At 33.5% G+C, this 19429-nt stretch overlaps 1 protein-coding gene across 2 annotated transcripts in view; it reads left to right on the top strand.

Annotated features, from left to right (window-relative positions):
- Samuel (SAM-motif ubiquitously expressed punctatedly localized protein) overlaps positions 1 to 19429 on the top strand; it is a 277721-nt gene that overhangs the window by 136005 nt on the left and 122287 nt on the right. For both annotated transcript variants that reach the window (XM_085944320.1, XM_085944321.1), the window contains exon 6: positions 2422 to 2958. In XM_085944320.1, the coding sequence (XP_085800446.1) occupies positions 2422 to 2958 (537 nt within the window). The remainder of the gene's footprint in view (positions 1 to 2421; positions 2959 to 19429) is intronic.

The raw sequence follows: 19429 nt of genomic DNA, 5'->3' as shown, positions 1-19429 counted from the left end.
GTGATAGAGTGTAGAGCAGGTAAGCGATTTATTTCTGTAAACTTTAAAAGTATTATAATTAAGTATCCAATTAAATATTTAATCATGTATGGATGCAATACACTATAAATTAGAGAATTCCATCAGAAATAATGATTTAAATGACATTTATCATAAGCTCAATGAGCATTCCGCGTATGGATTTTTATGGCTATATTCATAGAATTTGAATTCTATTTCCGTAGTCATAAGCGACCTAAGCCCTAACTTTGTGATTCCCAACTAGTGTTCTGCGCAAGCTGTAACAGGGGTCGAACAATAATTTTCAAAAGCTTCCAAAAACAAATTAAGTATTTTAAAAGCTTAGCTTGATAAGTTATTATTAAAGTACCTTGTACATATTTTACTTCAAAAGAGAATTATTATATCAGAAATGAATAAAATAATATATATTGGAGAATTGAGTTGTTAGTAATGACTTATATACGTCACTGCCTGATTAATACAGTGCGGCATCTTTTAAATACCTAGAAATAAAGGTGGAAATGCAAACAGGGAATTAAAACATATAACGGGAGGTGCGTAGCCTTCTAGGTGTGGTTATATGAAGGTACGATATTTGAATGTGGAGAAATATGGATTAAATTTGAACACGTGAGGATATTTTATTTCCAATATTTACACCAGTATCATAATATGCATTAAAATTCTAATGGGATTAAGTTTTATACTATTCCATTTGAGTCGTTTTTTGCGACCCGGGTTTCACCTTTCGATATCTTCAGGCACTATACGCGCTCACTAATGGTAAATACATACTGACAACGAATACAATTAATTCTAACTTATATAACAAATTATTACAATAAAGAAGGTAACAACTTTATCATCTTCCCATTAAGTCAAGGATCACAATAAAAAATATAACAAAAAAATTTTGAATAGTTGATGTGTTTGTAAAAAAACCCTACCTAACAGATGTGGGGTAGTGCGCATAGTGCCTGAAAATGCCAAAAGGTGAAACCCGGGTCCCAAAAAATTACCCAATGGAATAATGCAAAGCTTACATCTATTAGAATTTAAATTTAAACTCCAACACGTACCCTCGGTCTATAGAATTAATAATATGCGTTAAAGTTTATCATGTAAACGTAACGTGACTTCAATATTGCTAATATTTGAGGACACTCACTATGTATTTATTGTGTCTAATGACTTTCCCCTAATGAGGTCATATAACAAAACTACCATCAAAGACTTATTCTATGGCGATTGGCATTTATATGTATCAGAGTTTTAATGGCGCAAAATTACAACATAAGTAATAAATTAATAAAAAAAACAATAAATAAAAAATGTTATTAAAAGGCATAATATTTTGAGTTTGTTTAATGACGTCAATTTGCACAGGCAGCCTTGTTGTTTTATACGTCACTTTTGTAATTTACCTATCTGTACTTAACTACAGATATGTGGTTAGTGGAGATTTTACAAAACGCTTCAAGGCTTCTGTCAAACAAAACGTTGGGAGTCACTGCCCTAATTAAACGGTTTGAAATGTTCAGGATCGTTGTATAACTGAATACTTGAACAGTTTTATAGCTTAACCAGCATTACTTTTAATCAGTTGGGAGTGTCTGATGTTAAATCAAAAACGGAAATGTTTTGAGTGAAACAGTAGACCTTCAGAGGGATACCTACATATTTTGTCTTAAATATTTTTAACTTGTCAGAAAATTTATGATGTAAGTATAAAAATTTTACTCATTTTAGTTTATAACCTCCCGCAACAAAATATCATCAACAATATGATAAGAAATTAAAAGAAGATACTTAGGTCGGGCAAAAGATTTGTACACTTAGAAGTACGTATATAATAATATACAATATTGATAAACTGAATACTTCTGTATAGAATAAATGAATAGTATAATATTATGTCCTAATAATAGAAGGAAAAAAATATGATGTTAAGAATCACATACATACGATAAAGGGATAAATTAAAAATGCGGACAAAAGAAAACAGTTAGACAAACGACAATGAAAAATAAAATATACTACAAATTAAAATGACAGACAATTAAAGAAATAAATATAAAATTTAATTAACAAAATATTTATTTATAGTTATCATCAGCCGGGGTCAATCCACTGCCGGGTGAAGGCTTTCCCTAGTTCCTTAGTTCCTTCAACTCTTCTTAGTCCCTAGCTCTTTACTGCTACGTAATAAAAAACACACACAACCATGATAATACCGCGGACTAACTATTTTCTTTTCATATTCGCTCATATACACACAAACTACAAATCAGTTTGTGACATTAAAATAATATTATATTATTAACTATAGGTATAACGAATAAATATAATACTATTATTTTCCTATGAATTATTTTGTTGTTAATATTACATTATTGATAAATATGTGTATTTTTACAGGCATTGCTGGCAATTGCCCGCGTAGCAAACGCAGCCAAAGAAGCAGAGATGGCCAACAATTTCATGAAAGGCGCCGTCAAACGGCCGCCAGTTTCCACGGCCAATGAAAACCCTTTATCATCGCCTCTGGACCTAAGTTCCGCTTCGATAGGAGCAGCATACCCTTCCTCGTCTGCCAAAAAACTTCGCCTTAGCCCCAAGAACGAAGCCCACGAATCCGGTTCATCATCGGCGGGATCTTATGGAGACAGATCACCAGCTGACAGAAACAATTCTAATAACAAAAGTGATAATGTCAACGGTTGTGATGCGTCGACGGTGAAGTGTGAAAAGTCGTGCGCGAGGTCTGATGCGGCAAGCCCTGGATCATCAGGGCGCAAGAGCCCAGGGTCTTCCAGAGAGTGTGGTAGCTGTTATAGGGGAGAGCATCGGAGAGATTGTGGTGGTGCTTCTTCAGATCCTGAAGTAGCGGCATGGGGTGTGGATGAAGTCTGCAAGTTCGTGGAGAGCATCGACATCTGTGCTGAATATTCACCGGTAAGTCTTTTAACAGGTTAATTCCATTATTATTTGCATATCTATGTTCAACTTGATTTAAAATAATTATAACAGTAACATTGTTAAAAAAATCTATACTTCTGGACACCTACATGAAAAATAAAGTACTTATTGTAATAGGTAGGTATTTAACCGAATAAAAAAACAATAAGGTACCTACAAGCGACATGTTTTTTTTTTTTTTTTTTAAATATGTATATTATATAATTCCAACTGACAATTATTTTATTCTATTTGACACGAATCCGTCTATATGGTTCATATGAAATAGTAAAAAAATGAACTATTAGAATTCCTATTCAAATTATGCCCATTACAATTAATTAATACCCTCAGTTGAAAATATTATTATTTTATCTCTATGATTATAAATAAGTCTATGATTTTGAATATTTTTTCTTTTGCGTAGCGTTTTAAGTATTTCTTCGTTACCTTAGCACAGAAAAAGTTTTTTTTTTTGCGTGTTTGTTCAAGTATACCTAACTCAAAAACCTCTGGATAAACCTTCATGAGACTTGCACAGTTTATAGAATAGGTACATTCTTAGTCTGTATTAAGTAAGTTCATTGCAATATCTCAATTTTTCGAAGTTAATATAGAACTTCTCAAAAATAACATAAGTACATGCAACAATTCATTTTCTTCTTCTTTTTTCGATCATGTCCGATCCTAATAGGATCATATGGGCCTCCACAGAGTAAAGGTATGTATTTACAGATTTTGTTTTTTTACTAGAAATGGATGTCAGCCACTTGCTCAACCTATTAGGTCCCAGGATTCGAACCTGGGACTCACGGCGTTATAGTCCTACGCATAAGCCGCGCGGCCACCTACCATCACTGGTAGGTAAAATGGTCCAATTGTAGCGATTAATTGGTAAGACGTCCGCTTACATACAACCATTGAAAATCGTGTTTTTAATCTAAATCTAATCAAAAATTGAAATTGAATAGGAGTAGGTAAAGTGGTAAAATAGCAGCGAAGGAGTGGTGGGGTGATATGCGGAAAGAGAATCGCACATTTCAATTCAACCGTTCTAATTAATTTGAAAAAAATATCAAATTTAATCAGTACATTTCTTCATTCTGTAGATATATGTCTACTTTTTATTTCTGTATTGCAGGCGAAAAAATCTAGCTGGTTTCTGAATGAAATTTTGTAAGAGGACATACGGCCTTAGTAGAGTAACAGATGTCAAGTTATAATTGCAGATGCTGAATGCAATCATTAATTGGTTGCATTTGCAAAGGTTTTAATAATAATTAATAAGCAAAATTCGTGCAAATCGCTAATTGGCTTGTGCAAGGCATGTTGCTTGAGGTCGGACATAATTATTTTGAATGACTTATGTTCGTGAGTGAACGTATGTATTTCCGCAGATTTCTGTTCTGCATTCACGAATATTAAGTTAGTTTAACCATTGGACTAATTTTTTTTCGAAGAAAAAAATAATGATAGCATTAACAGATATGTTGTTTTTTAAGAGCGTTTCATAGTAACCATAAGATTATCTACATTTGGAGAAACTATGAAGAAATATTACATATATATACAGGGTGATCTTAGCCAGTGACGTCCCTAGACAAAATGCTGCTGTATTTTTTAGCATCCTTTCATGACTCGAATATCTAAGAAATTGTTGTATGGATACATCACTAACAAAATATATACCACTGAATCTAATTTAAATACCATCTCTGCTTCACTATTGCGAGTCCGCGGCTTACACCCAACAACTTCCAAAGCTCGCGAGTGATATAGTGCAAACATATTTGGATAAATTTTAAATCAGGTAGGTATGTACTTACCTAAAATTCAAATATAAATCGCAAATCTACACGTGTTATTGCTCCTCATCAAGCACGTGACGTTCAAGAAGAACGGAAGTAAACTAAACATCGCGAACCCGACAAAAATACACTCCTGTTAAACCTTTTATGTTAGTTGTTGAGAATAACTTTTATGTTGAGCTGATTTTTTTAATGGAAAAATATTTCCGTTATTACTAAGTTTAGGTAGTTATTCATATATATACCTAACGATTCTCCTCGATTTGCCGCCTTTCGAGTAACTGCCGCCCCCAAGCGACGCTTAATCTGCCTACCCCCACGGGACGTCGCTGATCTTAGCCATATCATCTGCTACCCGGAATAGTTCAGTGGAACTGCACTCGTACCCATGGGGGGCTGACAGGGCTCTCGCCTATGGGGCCGGGCTTAAGGGGGGCCCGCATGGTGGGCTGGCCAGTTAAGCGAGATAAACATACACCACAAATTCAATTTCACTCTAATAGTTAAAAAAAGTTGCCTGCGGCGCTATTCCACAGGCAGTATTTTATTTTATAATTAATTTTAGTGTATTTCCTGACCAATAAAAATGACTATTTATCCAATATGTAGAAGGGTCACATATTGTTACTTGGCTATCACAAAAATACCTTAAGATTACCTCGCGGAGTCCTGGAGTTCCACGGAATAATATTTGTAGAATATTACACTACCCTTCATCTTAGCGATAGGTTGGGGGGGCCGCTAAACATCGTGGTCTAAGGGGCCGCTTTAGGATGTGGGGGCCATGCTCGTACCGATCACAGTGGTTCTTAAACCACGAAATGCGGCATAGCCTGTGCTACGCTTACCGTTGATCTTTCCTTTGATGACGATTCGGGGAATGCTGTACTTTTTTCCTCTCATAATGTGACCGAGGTACTGTAGTTTTTTGGTTTTGATACTATGAAAAACTTCTCGGTCCTTTCCCATTCGATTGAAAACTTTCTACATTTTGTCACCCGATCAGTCTAAGGCATTTTGAGGATTCATTTATTCATTCACATCTCGAAAGCTTCAACTCTCCATGACGTCAAAATTAAATACATAACATATTAATATAATGGTATTTATTAGCAAAATGGTTTGAATTACGCTATGTGTTTATTTTTTTTGAAAAATACTCTCATTCATCTATTTATTTTTAATCTTCAAGAATGATACTTCGTAAGGTCAGTGAGTGATAAGCGTGAATGAATTACATTACGTATATTTCTAATGCTTTCCTAAGTTAAGTAAGTATATTCTATGGAGGTTGCACATAATTTATTTTTACCTACTTACATAAAGTCTTAAATAAAATAATACAATAATTAAAATTGTCGTTATTATTTTTATTTCAGTTAATATAAGTATTATTAAAACATTAACTATACAGGTACATATTATAATGTAGAGGTAATAATATAGTTGAGTATGAGAGGTTTTTTAATTTATTTTTAATCAGGTGTTTGAAGTGTGGAACGGGCCAGTTTATCTTAACGCATAATTTCATTACATACAGTTCGACGGCAGTGTTTTAATCTCTCTTTTTGTATTACTGACGTAGGTACCCGAAATGATTGTTAAGGCTTGACTCTATCTGTACTGGCATTATTTTTAGTAAATACAAATATTATTATCGAATGACTTTTCAACATATAATAAAACATGATTTTTATATAATATTATGATTCTGAAAAGGCCTTTGTTAAATTTGTAAAGATTTTATTAACTCGACTCTGTTATTAACTGTAGAATAGAGTTATTGACAGATGCAGAAACGTAGTCGTTAAATAAACCCAAGTAAAAGCCAAATTTTAAGTCATATTTATAAAAATAAGCTGCCTTAAGTGTCTCTTTACCCAATTCAGTATTATCGCATAATTTAATGACAGAGTAAAGAAACGCAAGTGGTACTGTCAAAATAATACAGTATGTCTTACCTACATATACAGATTTCAATAAAATATAAATACCTATGTATTTCGTTTGAATTTTGATCGAAATTAAAATAAAATAAAACAAATTTAGACAATCCATCCACAATAGACAATAATTAGCTCAGAGCGTTGTTTTATATATTATATAGCATCATAATATCTCAAAAGCATCCAGCAAACTTGTCTCATGCCTTCAGTATCCAAATTTCTACACAATAAAGGCAGAATATGGATAAATAAGCGCCTTGTTTCAAAAGCCCCTAAAACGATTTTAGGTAGTTCTGAGAAAAATGAGAAAAACGATTTTAGGCAGTTTCGTGAAAAATGAGAAAAAATCATATTATCTATTAAATCTGTGAACTTTATGTACTTATTTATTTTTTAGTTCGTTACATTCTAAAGATAATTTTGGTTTTCCAATTTAGGGGTATTTGAAAAGCACATCCAACCATTTTAGCGGGTTTTGAAATTTAACCTAATTTTTGATCATACGTATTTGGCGTTTTTTGAAATTCAATCTTTGGCCATCATATAGGTAATAAAAATATCCATCTAAATACATACCTAACTCAAAATTTTTCAAAAACTCTTTTAGGGAGTTTTGAAACTAGGCGCTTCATATACACCATTTAGTGTGTATGTTATATCTGCTAATACAAATCTATCGCTAATTTCTTGTTCATGTTCTTCCACATGCGTACTTACAGCGTACAAGTACGTAACACAGGTAACGAATAATTATTCACAAGGTTTAAGAATGTAACATTTTTTATTGAACATACATAATTTGAAAAGACGTCTGAAAAATACATAACCACTAGACACCCAGCGGTATTCAAACCCGCGCCCCCTGGTAAGTAATTTAGAAAGCACTGCAGTGGGAATTATTGTAAGAACCATTAGTTAATTTCGTCACAATAAGATAATACATCCGTAGTTTAACGGTCAGAGCATAAGGACGCGAATCTAGTGGTTATGTATTTCTCACAGGTATTTTCAAATTATGTACAGAAAAGTAAAAAAATGAAATCAATTCGAATAATAATTTTAATATAAAAACAAGCTTTCATATTATTATATTTCGTTCGTTGGTTTTCGATGCGTTAAGATATATAAGTACAGTAATCTGGTTCAGCCACGGTTTTTATTCAAAATTTAGTCTCGATCCTGTATTAAGTTTACGCTGCATTCAGGTAATGGCATTTCTTATCAAACACACCTCTTATTATACACGCATTAATATTTTATACTTCTACAGTATACTGATAACTTAAATGATAACCTGTGTTAACCAAATTCTGCTCTCAAAGGTTACAGTAAAAGTCTACAATAATTAATAATAAACTTTTTTATTGGTTAAAAATAGTAAAATATTTAATGAATGCATAGTTAATTCTTTTCTGATTATCATCATAATCGTAGCCGTAATCACTCTCGATCCACTGCTGGATGAAGACCTATTCGTGCTGTAGGCATGCACTCCTATTCAGTGAGAAGGGTAACTTTTGGAAAGAGGTAGGCTGTGGAGATCAAATAAAAAGAACACACTTGTCAGGTATTACGGGAAATAAAAAGATAATGCGATTCACACTAATTCTATGACATTTCAATAGCTTACTTACAACGTAAAATTGAGCAAAGAGTTTTAAAATTGATATTAACATTTATACACATCAAAAATCATTAGATAAAATATTTTTTTTATTTTTAAAAACAGTCAGTATATTTATTTATAATTATGTTATTGAATGCCCTATAAATTATCTAATTATTAATTATTTTTGACAAAGCTGTAGTCATAGAAAATAATATTATGCATAAGAGCCTATCGTTTTGCATACATTGCGATAGACAAAAATATGATGCTTCACACAAAACGTAGGGTCTCGTCGTACGCCCGATTAAGATCGGGTATGGTTTGGTAGGACCATTAACTTCAAAGCCTCTTTTAATATCTTAAAAAAATAAATAACCTAAAAAGTTCTTATACAATCTATATCTAGAATGTAGATTATAGGTTGATATTATCTAAAGCCGCATTTAGACCAAGCGAGCGAATTTTTGTTCTTCCTCCACTCCAGCAAAATTCTCTTAAGATCCTCAGTTGAGGCATGGTCTAAAAAGATCGTGGCTTGGCGATGCGCGGATTGTGCAAATGACGCGTGTCGAACGAAATATAATTTGTTATACAAATCCAACATGCGTCCATTTAATGTTGTGTTTGTTGTTCTATTAGTAACAATAATAATATATTCATTGACATGTTTTCTTTTTCAAGTAAATGGGTAACGTTTTTTATTAATCTTTACACGATTTAAGAATTAATACCTCCGTCGCCATCACGAAACAAATTGACGCGTTCACAGCTCGACGTTCGCTCTCCGATTGCCAGCGAGTCCAAAATTTCGTCTCACCTATAGATGAAAATTATTTGCCGTTTCACTGAAGTACCGTCTTAACGTAAACGCTTTTTGTTGAGTGAGCATAAGAATTTCGATGGAGTGGGGGAAAAACAAACATTCGCTCGCTTGGTCTAAATGCGGCTTAAGATAGAGTCTAGAGCGGGTGAGATATTTTTTTTAAAGCAAATTTATAAATGTGTTAAGTATCATAATTCGGTAATTATTCATTGACGCAAAAGACCATAAATAAAATATTTGAAAAGAATTTTATCAATAATTTTGGCTTCCGTATGTAAACGTGCCGACATTCTCAAATTGCGACATTAATTTTACAAACCAGTGGCTCTAAATTCCAAGTGACCGCTATCGCCGATTTAAATCGAAACAGAAAAAAAATATTATACTGCATATTATTATAACCTTTCGAAATTTAGTACACCTCGGGCGATATAGCCACCTGCCGACTTCGCGATACTGATCTTTTTAAAGTGAGATGCAAATCAACAACTTGCTGTCTGGCTTAAATCAAATAACTGCCAATACTGCAGACTCACTCCGGTAGAATGATACCTTTCACCAGAAGAATTCTTTGAGAATCGGTGGCATAATATCTTAAAATGATCGCATAGGTATCTGCATCAGCTTTTATCAAATTTGACATAGCTGGGACTATAAAATCCAATTTCGAGCCAAATTTTTAATCCCGACATTTCGGGATTAAAAATTTCCCGGGATTAAAAAGGTCCCGGGACTATCATTTTTTTCGATAGTTAATATAAAATTTTTATTTATACAAATAGCATTGATAAAATCGGTCAAAAGTGTTTAGTATAATTTAAAACATATTTTATTGTTAATATTGTGTACGTTCAATCTTGGAAATACGTAGGTTTAATGGAGTAAATAATATTGTAATATAAATAATAATGTGGAAGTAAAACAGTTTTCTTTATGTATTTAAGAAAGGATAACAAATACAAATACATGTTCAATTAAAATAAAAAATAACATCGATTCTATTAACACAATATGATGACAATAATACAATACTTATAATAAAATCAACATTCCGAGATTCTAACAATAATTATTTGGATCTGTTTATATTAAATTCAATGAGAAAATAAAAAACCTACATTCATACAATTCGGCGTAGGAACAAGTGCGTGCCTGCACGTCGGCGGCACTGGCAGTTAGACGCCGTTTGCGTGCCAGCACGATGGTGACGTCTAAACGGATTTATTATTTTTCTGATGTTATTACGATTGCGTATGGCAGCAAAAATGGTTATTTATTATCCGTGAGTATCCTGCGATTCCCTCATATACCGACATATATAGGTACATACATGTAACTAATATAATGATTTTGTACACATACCAATTGATTGTTTTTTTACCAATACTTGCATTGCAGTCATGATTTAGTTGAAGGTTGATTATATTATGTTATAGTATACTCTTCTCCATTGGTACTGGGTAACTACCTATAAAAGTTTAAATCAGTACACTTTCTCAGTAACTATTATAATCTTTATTTTGTATTATTTATGCTTTTTATAATATATATAATGTATAGATATCAAATAATTGTAATATTGAGACAATAAAATGATAAAGAAATTTTATCGTATATTTGAAAGTGTGGTTTTCATTGTTGTGTACGGTCATATTTTTTTCCTGTCAATATTACGCATTGACTGTGTATAATTTTAAATTGGAAGTTGTCAGAAAATGGAAAGGCTCTCAATTAAATATAACACAAATATAATAGAAGCGATTGGTAATTGTAGAGTATACGCAGCGCCTTAAAACTACACAAACAAACTATTTGAAAAACAATCTGAGATTCTAATGACAGTATAACCATGTTTTATAGTAGAGCTGTTAAAATCTACGATATAACAGTTTTGTCAAAGTAGTTTCCTTTTTTAATACTTATGTTTTCTTTTTATTTTATTGTTTACTTATTGTCAATTCATTCATGATGGAAATGCATTGTAATATTAATTTGAAACTGTACTTTATTGTACTGATTCAACTTTTATTAAATATAACTTAACTGGATTTAGTTTCGTCTGCTCACTTTTTCTATTTATTTATATTATTACTTGTATACATTAGAATATAAAACCCGCAAAGTTTTATATTTATAATACAATATAAAGGTTCCACCAAATTTAAATAATAGCGTCAGCTATTAAATGCTTTCGCGCGCTTTCCAAAGTTAAGTAAATTTATACCTACCCCTGTGTATCTTGACTCTTCACTCGCCATGTCTCTCTTGAAATAATAATAGTAACGCCAATAATGTTGTTAAATTACTTTGAAATCACAGGTTTTCGCATCCGATGTGTAGTTTTTTCAGGCGTTATTATTTTTAGTATGTAAATAATATCTACCCCCACGATGTCCGCATGGCTTAAGCATCGGCCAATAGCGTCGTGGGTCCCAGATTGGAATGCTGGGTCTGGAAAGTACACATATTGTTATTCAATCTGTGTATGGGTCAGAGTGTGGACCTGATAGGTTGAGCAAGTGGCTGACATATCTCCACTCTGTGGAGGCCCATATCCTATTAAGATTGGACATGGTCAGAAAAATTATAAAATTCTCTGATTTAAAACGTCTCATTTTAATAAGACCAGGGAGAGATATACAGAATTAGAAATAATCAAAAATTATGTTTTAACCTAGTTTACTCAAAACTAACCAGAATGGACTTGGTTCACTTGGCTTGAGAACCACTCAATTATAATACCTTAATACACATATATTATTATCACTTCAGCTGTCGATAGCCGCCTTGTGTATAGAATAGACCGACTGGTTTTTTTTATTATGGCTTTTAAAATTACACTTGGAAGCAACGAAAATGCTCCTATTTTTCTGAACAGATTCAACAAAAAATGGTTAAATCTGTAGGGGGTCGTCGATGCGAGGGCCAATGGAGTTGTGACGAGGAGAGATGAGAAGTCGTTGTCGTGATTATGAAGGGTGTGAGTTTATTTAAATTGCGTCAGTACATGTGTACAATTGTTACAATAATGTGAATCACAGCACAGAGCGATGTGCTTCGGTCGAAAACTTACAATCGAATACTTCTCTTTTTATCAATCATGACGTACTGATTATTATTTTATCAACTTATAATTATTATGTAATAATTAGGCTATTAACTAATTAAGTGAGAACAGATATACAAAGATTATTTTTGCGGTCATTGATCTACAAGGTTAGCTATAACTTGATACCTACATGAGAATGCCTATTAATTCGATTTGTAATATGTAATATTGCCATATATCTATAAAATAGTATCTACGTTTAAAACAGTATTACTCAAGTTGAGAAGTTTAGAATAAAATACTTTAGTTTTTAAATGAAATTAATCTAGAATTTTGTTATGGCGTTGTTTTTCATTATTTTGTTCAAACCTGTCATTGCTAAATAATTTGCGATACCTTTTCAGTGATTGATCTTCTTTTAGCAACGTCTTGTTCTTATAATAAATTATATATTATGTGAACTTTAATGTAGTAATAATGAAATTACAACTAACTTTTTGTAAACAGAGTATGTTGCAATATTGATTATTCTTCTCGTTTAGTCAGTCAGTTTACAACAAGGTTAGGCAAATGTCAAAACAACTGAGAAAATAATATATAATCTTGATGAATTCACTTCACAGCAACTCAAAAGTACATTAACAGTACTTAGAAAAAAAAACTAAATAAAACGTGGTGTCGATTACGGTACTATTGTAGTCATGTTTTATTAAGAAATCATTTTGTTTGACCTTTGAACTCGTGATATAATTTTTTTCCCTTACAAAATAATGAAATAAAGGTTTACAGTTTATATTATTAGGAATATTAATATCACACCTTTTTCACACGGTAAATATATATAAAACAGTGGCGGACACTACCTGTTGAGAAAGGTTGTCTAAGGCGTAAAACCCACTTAACGCAGCTAGTGGGGCACTCGCGCAAAATTTCACAAGTGGCGCGTAAATCATCGAAAATACAACGTAATCAAATACGCCAGCGCACACTGAATTTGACGACGCATTTTGCCCACCCGCCCCATGATCCACCGTTGTTTGGCTTCTCAGCGGGACGAATTAACGAAAATACAACGTAGTCCATTCATTGAACACGGCAAGCAAAATCACGCTTCTGGAAGCGTCGTCGATAGACGGGCGAGAAGGCATTATTTAATAACAGTGAACTCATTGTTTAGTTTTTGCGTGTCCGATATTTCGCTGGTAGAATGATGTCATCGTGAATATTAATTACAAGCCCAGAGAAATTTAATAATATTTTTATTGCTTTGTTATGAGAGACGCTGATAATAATAATTATTTTGTGCTTCTTGTTATGGTAAACAACGTACTGAAATAATTGGGTTCGATCATCAAAATCAGTATTCGACTAGGATTATAAAAACACTTCGTACAAGTTTAAAAATCAATAGTTTTGAATTCCTATTATATATGAATGAAAAAATGAAATTGAATTGGATATTTATTGTAAGTACATCAGTATAATTTATGTTATCATTTTGATATACACGAGCCTAACTCTATATGATTTTTCCAATTCTTATGAATTATAATAATTATATCTTTCTTACAACACTATATTTCTTCTTTCTACCCCCCTCCCCCAACACAAAGTATTGACAATAATTATTACCTTAAAAATTTGAATAAAATTAATTGACAGTACCAAACAAGAAAAACACGCGTAGAAGAAACAATATCCATACGAGGTTGATTATAAAAAAAAGTCTCATACAATGAAAAGCCGTATTTTTTACAATAGATCTGAGCAGAGCTTTTTCTTTGAAAAGTATTGTTATCGGTTAGAGGTTATGCTTTTGAGTCAGATAATTAATATTAAAAATATATTATGTACTTATACATATTTTAAAAATACGACATTCAAGCTAGCGATAAACAAATTTACTAGATAAAATTTTTGACACTTGTTTTCAACATTAAGAAGCCAATGAGATAAATGTTAAAGCGTCAATTACATTGAGCTACTTTACGAGCTGTGTGTTGGCGAATTGAATAGCGGGCGATTCAGCTATTGCGATTATGATGATGACACACAAAACTTTCCATTCGCTGAGAAGCCACAAGGCAGCGACTATTTTGACAGAACATAGTTCGTTTTTTTACCGGGAGGTTGCTACTGTGCTCTACTGCGCAGACGCAGTATGCCCACACGCCGGCGTGTAGCGTGTAAAGTTGACCGGCTTTCAATTTTTCTCGGTAGAGTGTTTACAATTTGCTTGTTAGCTTGTTCGATGATTACACTGGGCAACTTTACAGGCAGATTGTAAATTCGCCAACAAATAGCTCGTAAAGTAGCTCAATGTAATTGACGCTTAAGGTACATATTATATGCTATGCTTTTTATGATTTGCGAGAAATCTTGTCCTACATATGTCAACCCTTTCGATTTTAATGCCTTTGGTTAGGGTTGACTTTGGATCAATTAACTGGTTTTTAATTACTTTAGTCATCGGAGAATTTATCTTTTAACTTATTTTGCTGCGGAAGAATATTTTAAAGTTAAATAATCGACAAATTGTTACCTAATTTCTTCGCCACTGGTATGAATTTAGATATTGCTCAATTCTATGAAATGATCCACCGTTCAACATCAAAGGGAAATAACTCAATCACGAACTGTTACATACGGAGTCGTGTAAGACATATCAGTTGTGCTTTCTGTATTGTTGTCGCTTTGATGATGTATCTATGAATGAATGATATATGAAAACAGCACGATGAGAGCTGAGTTGGTGAAGTAACTTTCGACATATTCACCTGTAACCTTACCTCGTATAGAAGCCAAAGTTTTAGGAACGGGAGAGAATTTGTCAAAAACAGTCTGACATCATCAATGGTATATAAAATTAACTAACATATTATTTATTTCATTCAATTTAATTATAATTGAGTTTTACTATGTAAAAGTCAGCCCAATCAATCCGCATATTTATTTTAAATTGTTTTGAGTGATTAATTAAAATCATGTAATTTATCATGTATGACACTACAACTCTTGGTAGATCTTGGCCTCCTTCAAAAACTTCCTCCACCCTGGATAATCCAGCGCTGACACTCTCCAGTTGCTTTGATCAAGCATTCTTAAATCTCCTGTGGCACAGTCCAACCATCCAGGTTCTCTTTTGCCCTCGGGGGTTGCGTACATAACCCACCTTGCTGGTATATCCTCCGGAATTCTACGCACGTGGCCGACCCAGCGGAGTCTCTGCTTTTTAAAATGCTACGTGATCTTTCCGCTCTTATACAGTGTGTACAGCTCCTCGTTATACCTTGACCTTCAAATGCCAGATTCTTGAAGTACCCCAAAGATTCTTCTCAAAACTCCATATTTCTCTCATTATGTTTGCTGAGAAGGTTTTTTTGGTTTTCCTTGAGAGTGTTTTGTTTTTTAGAAGCCATTGGAGACTAAAATGGCACCTGTTGACGAGGGTGATCTGGCGATATATTTCGTCGCTCGTGTTATTAGTGTTTGTACCAAAGAACCCTAGACAAACAAATGAATCCACAGTTTCGGTCTTTCTGACCTCTTTACTCTCTTTCAGACCTCAGTCTTAGGTAACTAGTCCTGAGAAATTCCCAGACCGAGTGTGGTGCGGGACGAATGTCGTTTAGTGGGGCCATTAACTTCAATGTTCAGACACTAGCGGCATTTGTAGATACTCCGATGCATTTGCGAAATTATTAATATTAAAAATAATTGTATATGAATATTTAATCTATAGAAATTGAAAACACTATTAATTATTTTACTATTTTCATTGACTTTATATTGATTTTATGACTAAGGATTGTGGACACCTTTAAAATGCAGATATCTTCTGTTTGATCAAGACTTTCCATCCCCACTGTATACTGCTTCTTCCAAGACAGAGTAAATTATCTCCACACTCCTCCATATATAGAGGTTTTGTATATAACCCTACAACTGTCATATTTTTGTCTATGGTCATTGATTGACTATAGACAACAACGCAACGGAAACGCAACAGAGCCTTTCTAGGACACAGTTGTCACCGTGCGTTTCCAAAATGTGATAATAAAAAACATCAAAAATACCAACACGTGTTTCTCGTCAAAATATATTATGTCACACACACACTCAAGCAACCTTCAGAACTTTAAACTTAACATCGAGGGGAAGAAGACATCATCGTTCATTCCCCCGATACACCAACCCTCTTCCAATACCTTACCTCTCCTGGAGACTACCAAATACCGTCAGTGTTTTAAACTGCAGAATGCATCCCAGATATTGATGTTTTATTCAAATTCAAAATTCGAATAAAAATCAATTTTGTACAATTTGAATAAAATATCAATCTATAAAATGTCATGTAAATCTATTAAAATGTTTGGTGCTTACATAAATACGATTGGTCTATTGCAGCATTACAAACATTATGCATGACTTTAATCACTTTATTTGAGAGTGTGAAAAAAATCTCAAGACCTTTATGAAAACAAGTGTTAATTTATTTTAAAGTGAAATTATTAATACCGTAATAAATTACATAGAGCGGTATTTTTACAAAGATGTTATGATTGGCTCATCATCAAGTACTGGCATTAATAGATTTGGGTGTCTACTTTATATTCTAAGAGCCGATCATCAATCAAAGCGATTTTCGTACAAGTCCACAGGCGTTATCGTGAATTTTCGAAAAAAAATCATATGTAACTTTTTTGCTGCCCTGGTATAATATTAGAAACATCCAGCCTCAAATGTCGGATTAGATTCGATAATAGAAATATTATTGATTGAATTGGGCAAATTTATATAACTACATGCAATAAAAACGCGTGTTGGATTTGATATCTTTATTTACTGAGTATAAAAAAATACAATTAGTATTTTTGAGCTGGAGGCGCTGTAGACTTTTGTACCGAAAATTCATTCAAGTTATAAAAAAATAGATTAGTAATAAGCCTATTAGAAAATACCAGTTCTTAAACTAATGCATTTTGTAGTTTTTGGACTTATTGTACATCATGGAACGGATAATCTGATGTTTTGCGTAGACTCCAGTGGCGAAGGGTTGAGGTAAGCTGTGGAGATCCAACATCTTCTTTCTTCTTTCTTCTTCTTTGCCCATATCCGCCCCTTAACTGGAGCATATGGACACCACGCGGCGCCTCCAAGAATCCCTGTCGCTCGCCAGTCTTCTTGCTTCGTTCCAGGTCAAACCAGCATCCCGTAGCTCCGCCGTATACACTCTGTAGATTGTATTTAGCGGCCTTCCAGGACGCCGGAATCCGGTCGGCTTGAAGAACAGGCAAGCCAGGTTAAAGTTCTCTTCTGGCATCCGCAGCACGTGGCCGAGCCAGGTCCAACGTCGCCTCTTCACTTTCAGCGTGATAAGAGGCTGCTTGGTACGTTCTCTTATCTCCTCGTTGCTCCTAAAGTCATACCACCGCACACCCAGTATTCGTCGCAAACATCTGTTTTCGAAGCTCAGTATACGGTTGCTCTGAGCCTTCGTAAGGTGCCATGATTCGCTACCGTAAAGCAGCACCGTCAGAATGCAAGCGTCGAATAGGCGGCATTTGGTTTTGACCGAGTACAATCGTGAGTCCCAGACATTTCGCATCGAGTTGAATGTTGCTCCAGCCATTCCAACATACATAGTACAAACTAAACTTTGTTAGTCCTACTTATTTATTTTCATAATGGTACTGGTTATTTTTTAAATTCATTGAAATAGTGCCTAAAGAAAACCATAATAGATAATATTAGATAAAAAATATTCTTCTGTCTATAGAATATCTAAAATATGCCATTAAATCATACATGATATTAGATATGTTGTAGATAGAAGAATATTTTTAGTCTATTATGGTTAAGTTAGGCAGGTGAATCGAATTTGAATAACTTACCAATACTACCCGTAATTTGTATTATTAGTTCAATGAAAACAAATAAGTATGAATGAAAAATTTTAGCATGCATATTTATATCGAATTGCCACGGCCTACTTCCACCCATCGCCACTGGGAGCCTTCAGCGAAAGCACATCAGAGAGGTGGCTTTGGTGGTACTGAAACGACTTAGTAACATAATATGGAAGTAAAATACAAGTAATGTCAGTAAATTGTTACGAAATTCGAAAATTTGGAGTAGTGTCAGGTACCTAATGCAAAAATAAGGATAGAGGGTTATCTACTGAATTATACTGCAGGAAGGAATATTTATTGAGGGTTAATAAAATTGATTCAGCCTCTTATTTAATACGAGGTAAACTTAACCGTGTATTAAAGAATATGTTATTTTCAATAGTTACGTCTGTATCCATAACATGCATTAAATTTTGTCACGTAACCGAAATGCGCATTCAATATTGGGAATACATTTAAAGAGATACTGGGCCTGCGCTATGTATTTCTTGCATTGTGTGGCCTGCTTGCCATTAATTCATAAATCAAACCTGGTTTCAAAGTGTTGGCGTATGGCAACTGGCTTTCGTACTTCTGTATTATCAATCTGTTATGTGTGTAGCGCAGAGTTGTTTGGTAAGGTGCATATAGATAGAGCATACCGTAGATAGATCTCAAAATAAATCAAGAAGAATACGCAATATGTCAAAGGTCACCAAACTGATGAAAGCTGTTATCATTTAATGATAAACAAATAAACATAGAAATCTCCAAACCATTCGCCCTGCACCACCGCACCCAGTCTTTATTGAGCAAATCACAAGGCCCTATATTTGCATGTGAAGTATCATCTGTTTTTTATGCATCCATTTGCATTGAGTTTTATGTTCCAGTAAACCAAACCAAACTGAACCAAGCCAATCCAACCGGACAGTCGGAAACGGTTAGATTTTTGTGGGAACACGATTTCCGACAACTAATTAGTGTTGCCAATACCGAAAATTAATTTATTAATTTAATAATTTATTTATCTCTAAAACAGCAACAAAATTATTGAAATGTCAACCTTCTAGAATAACAAAAATTTAATTGTCATATTAATTTAATTTAAATGTTTAAAATATAAATAATGCTTCATGAATAGGTACCCTTATAGTTAAGTTATAAGATTTATTTGACAAAGGTTTTTAAAAAATACTATTTCTCAAAGTTTTTCCTAATCGCCCACTTTCATGTCGACATAATGTGCGTTAGACGACAATCGAATATAAATTGATAAAATCGAAAGGTAGTGTTAATTAGTTAGATAATATTATAAAACCTGCTTTTGCGGGAACAGAGA

This window comes from Rhyacophila brunnea, unplaced genomic scaffold, assembly GCF_057557595.1.
Source record: "Rhyacophila brunnea isolate RB1 unplaced genomic scaffold, BYU_Rbru_1.0 scaffold_17, whole genome shotgun sequence".
Lineage (NCBI taxonomy): Eukaryota > Metazoa > Arthropoda > Insecta > Trichoptera > Rhyacophilidae > Rhyacophila > Rhyacophila brunnea.
Note: the sequence above shows the minus strand (reverse complement) of the source record. Positions and strands in the feature narration are given on the sequence as shown.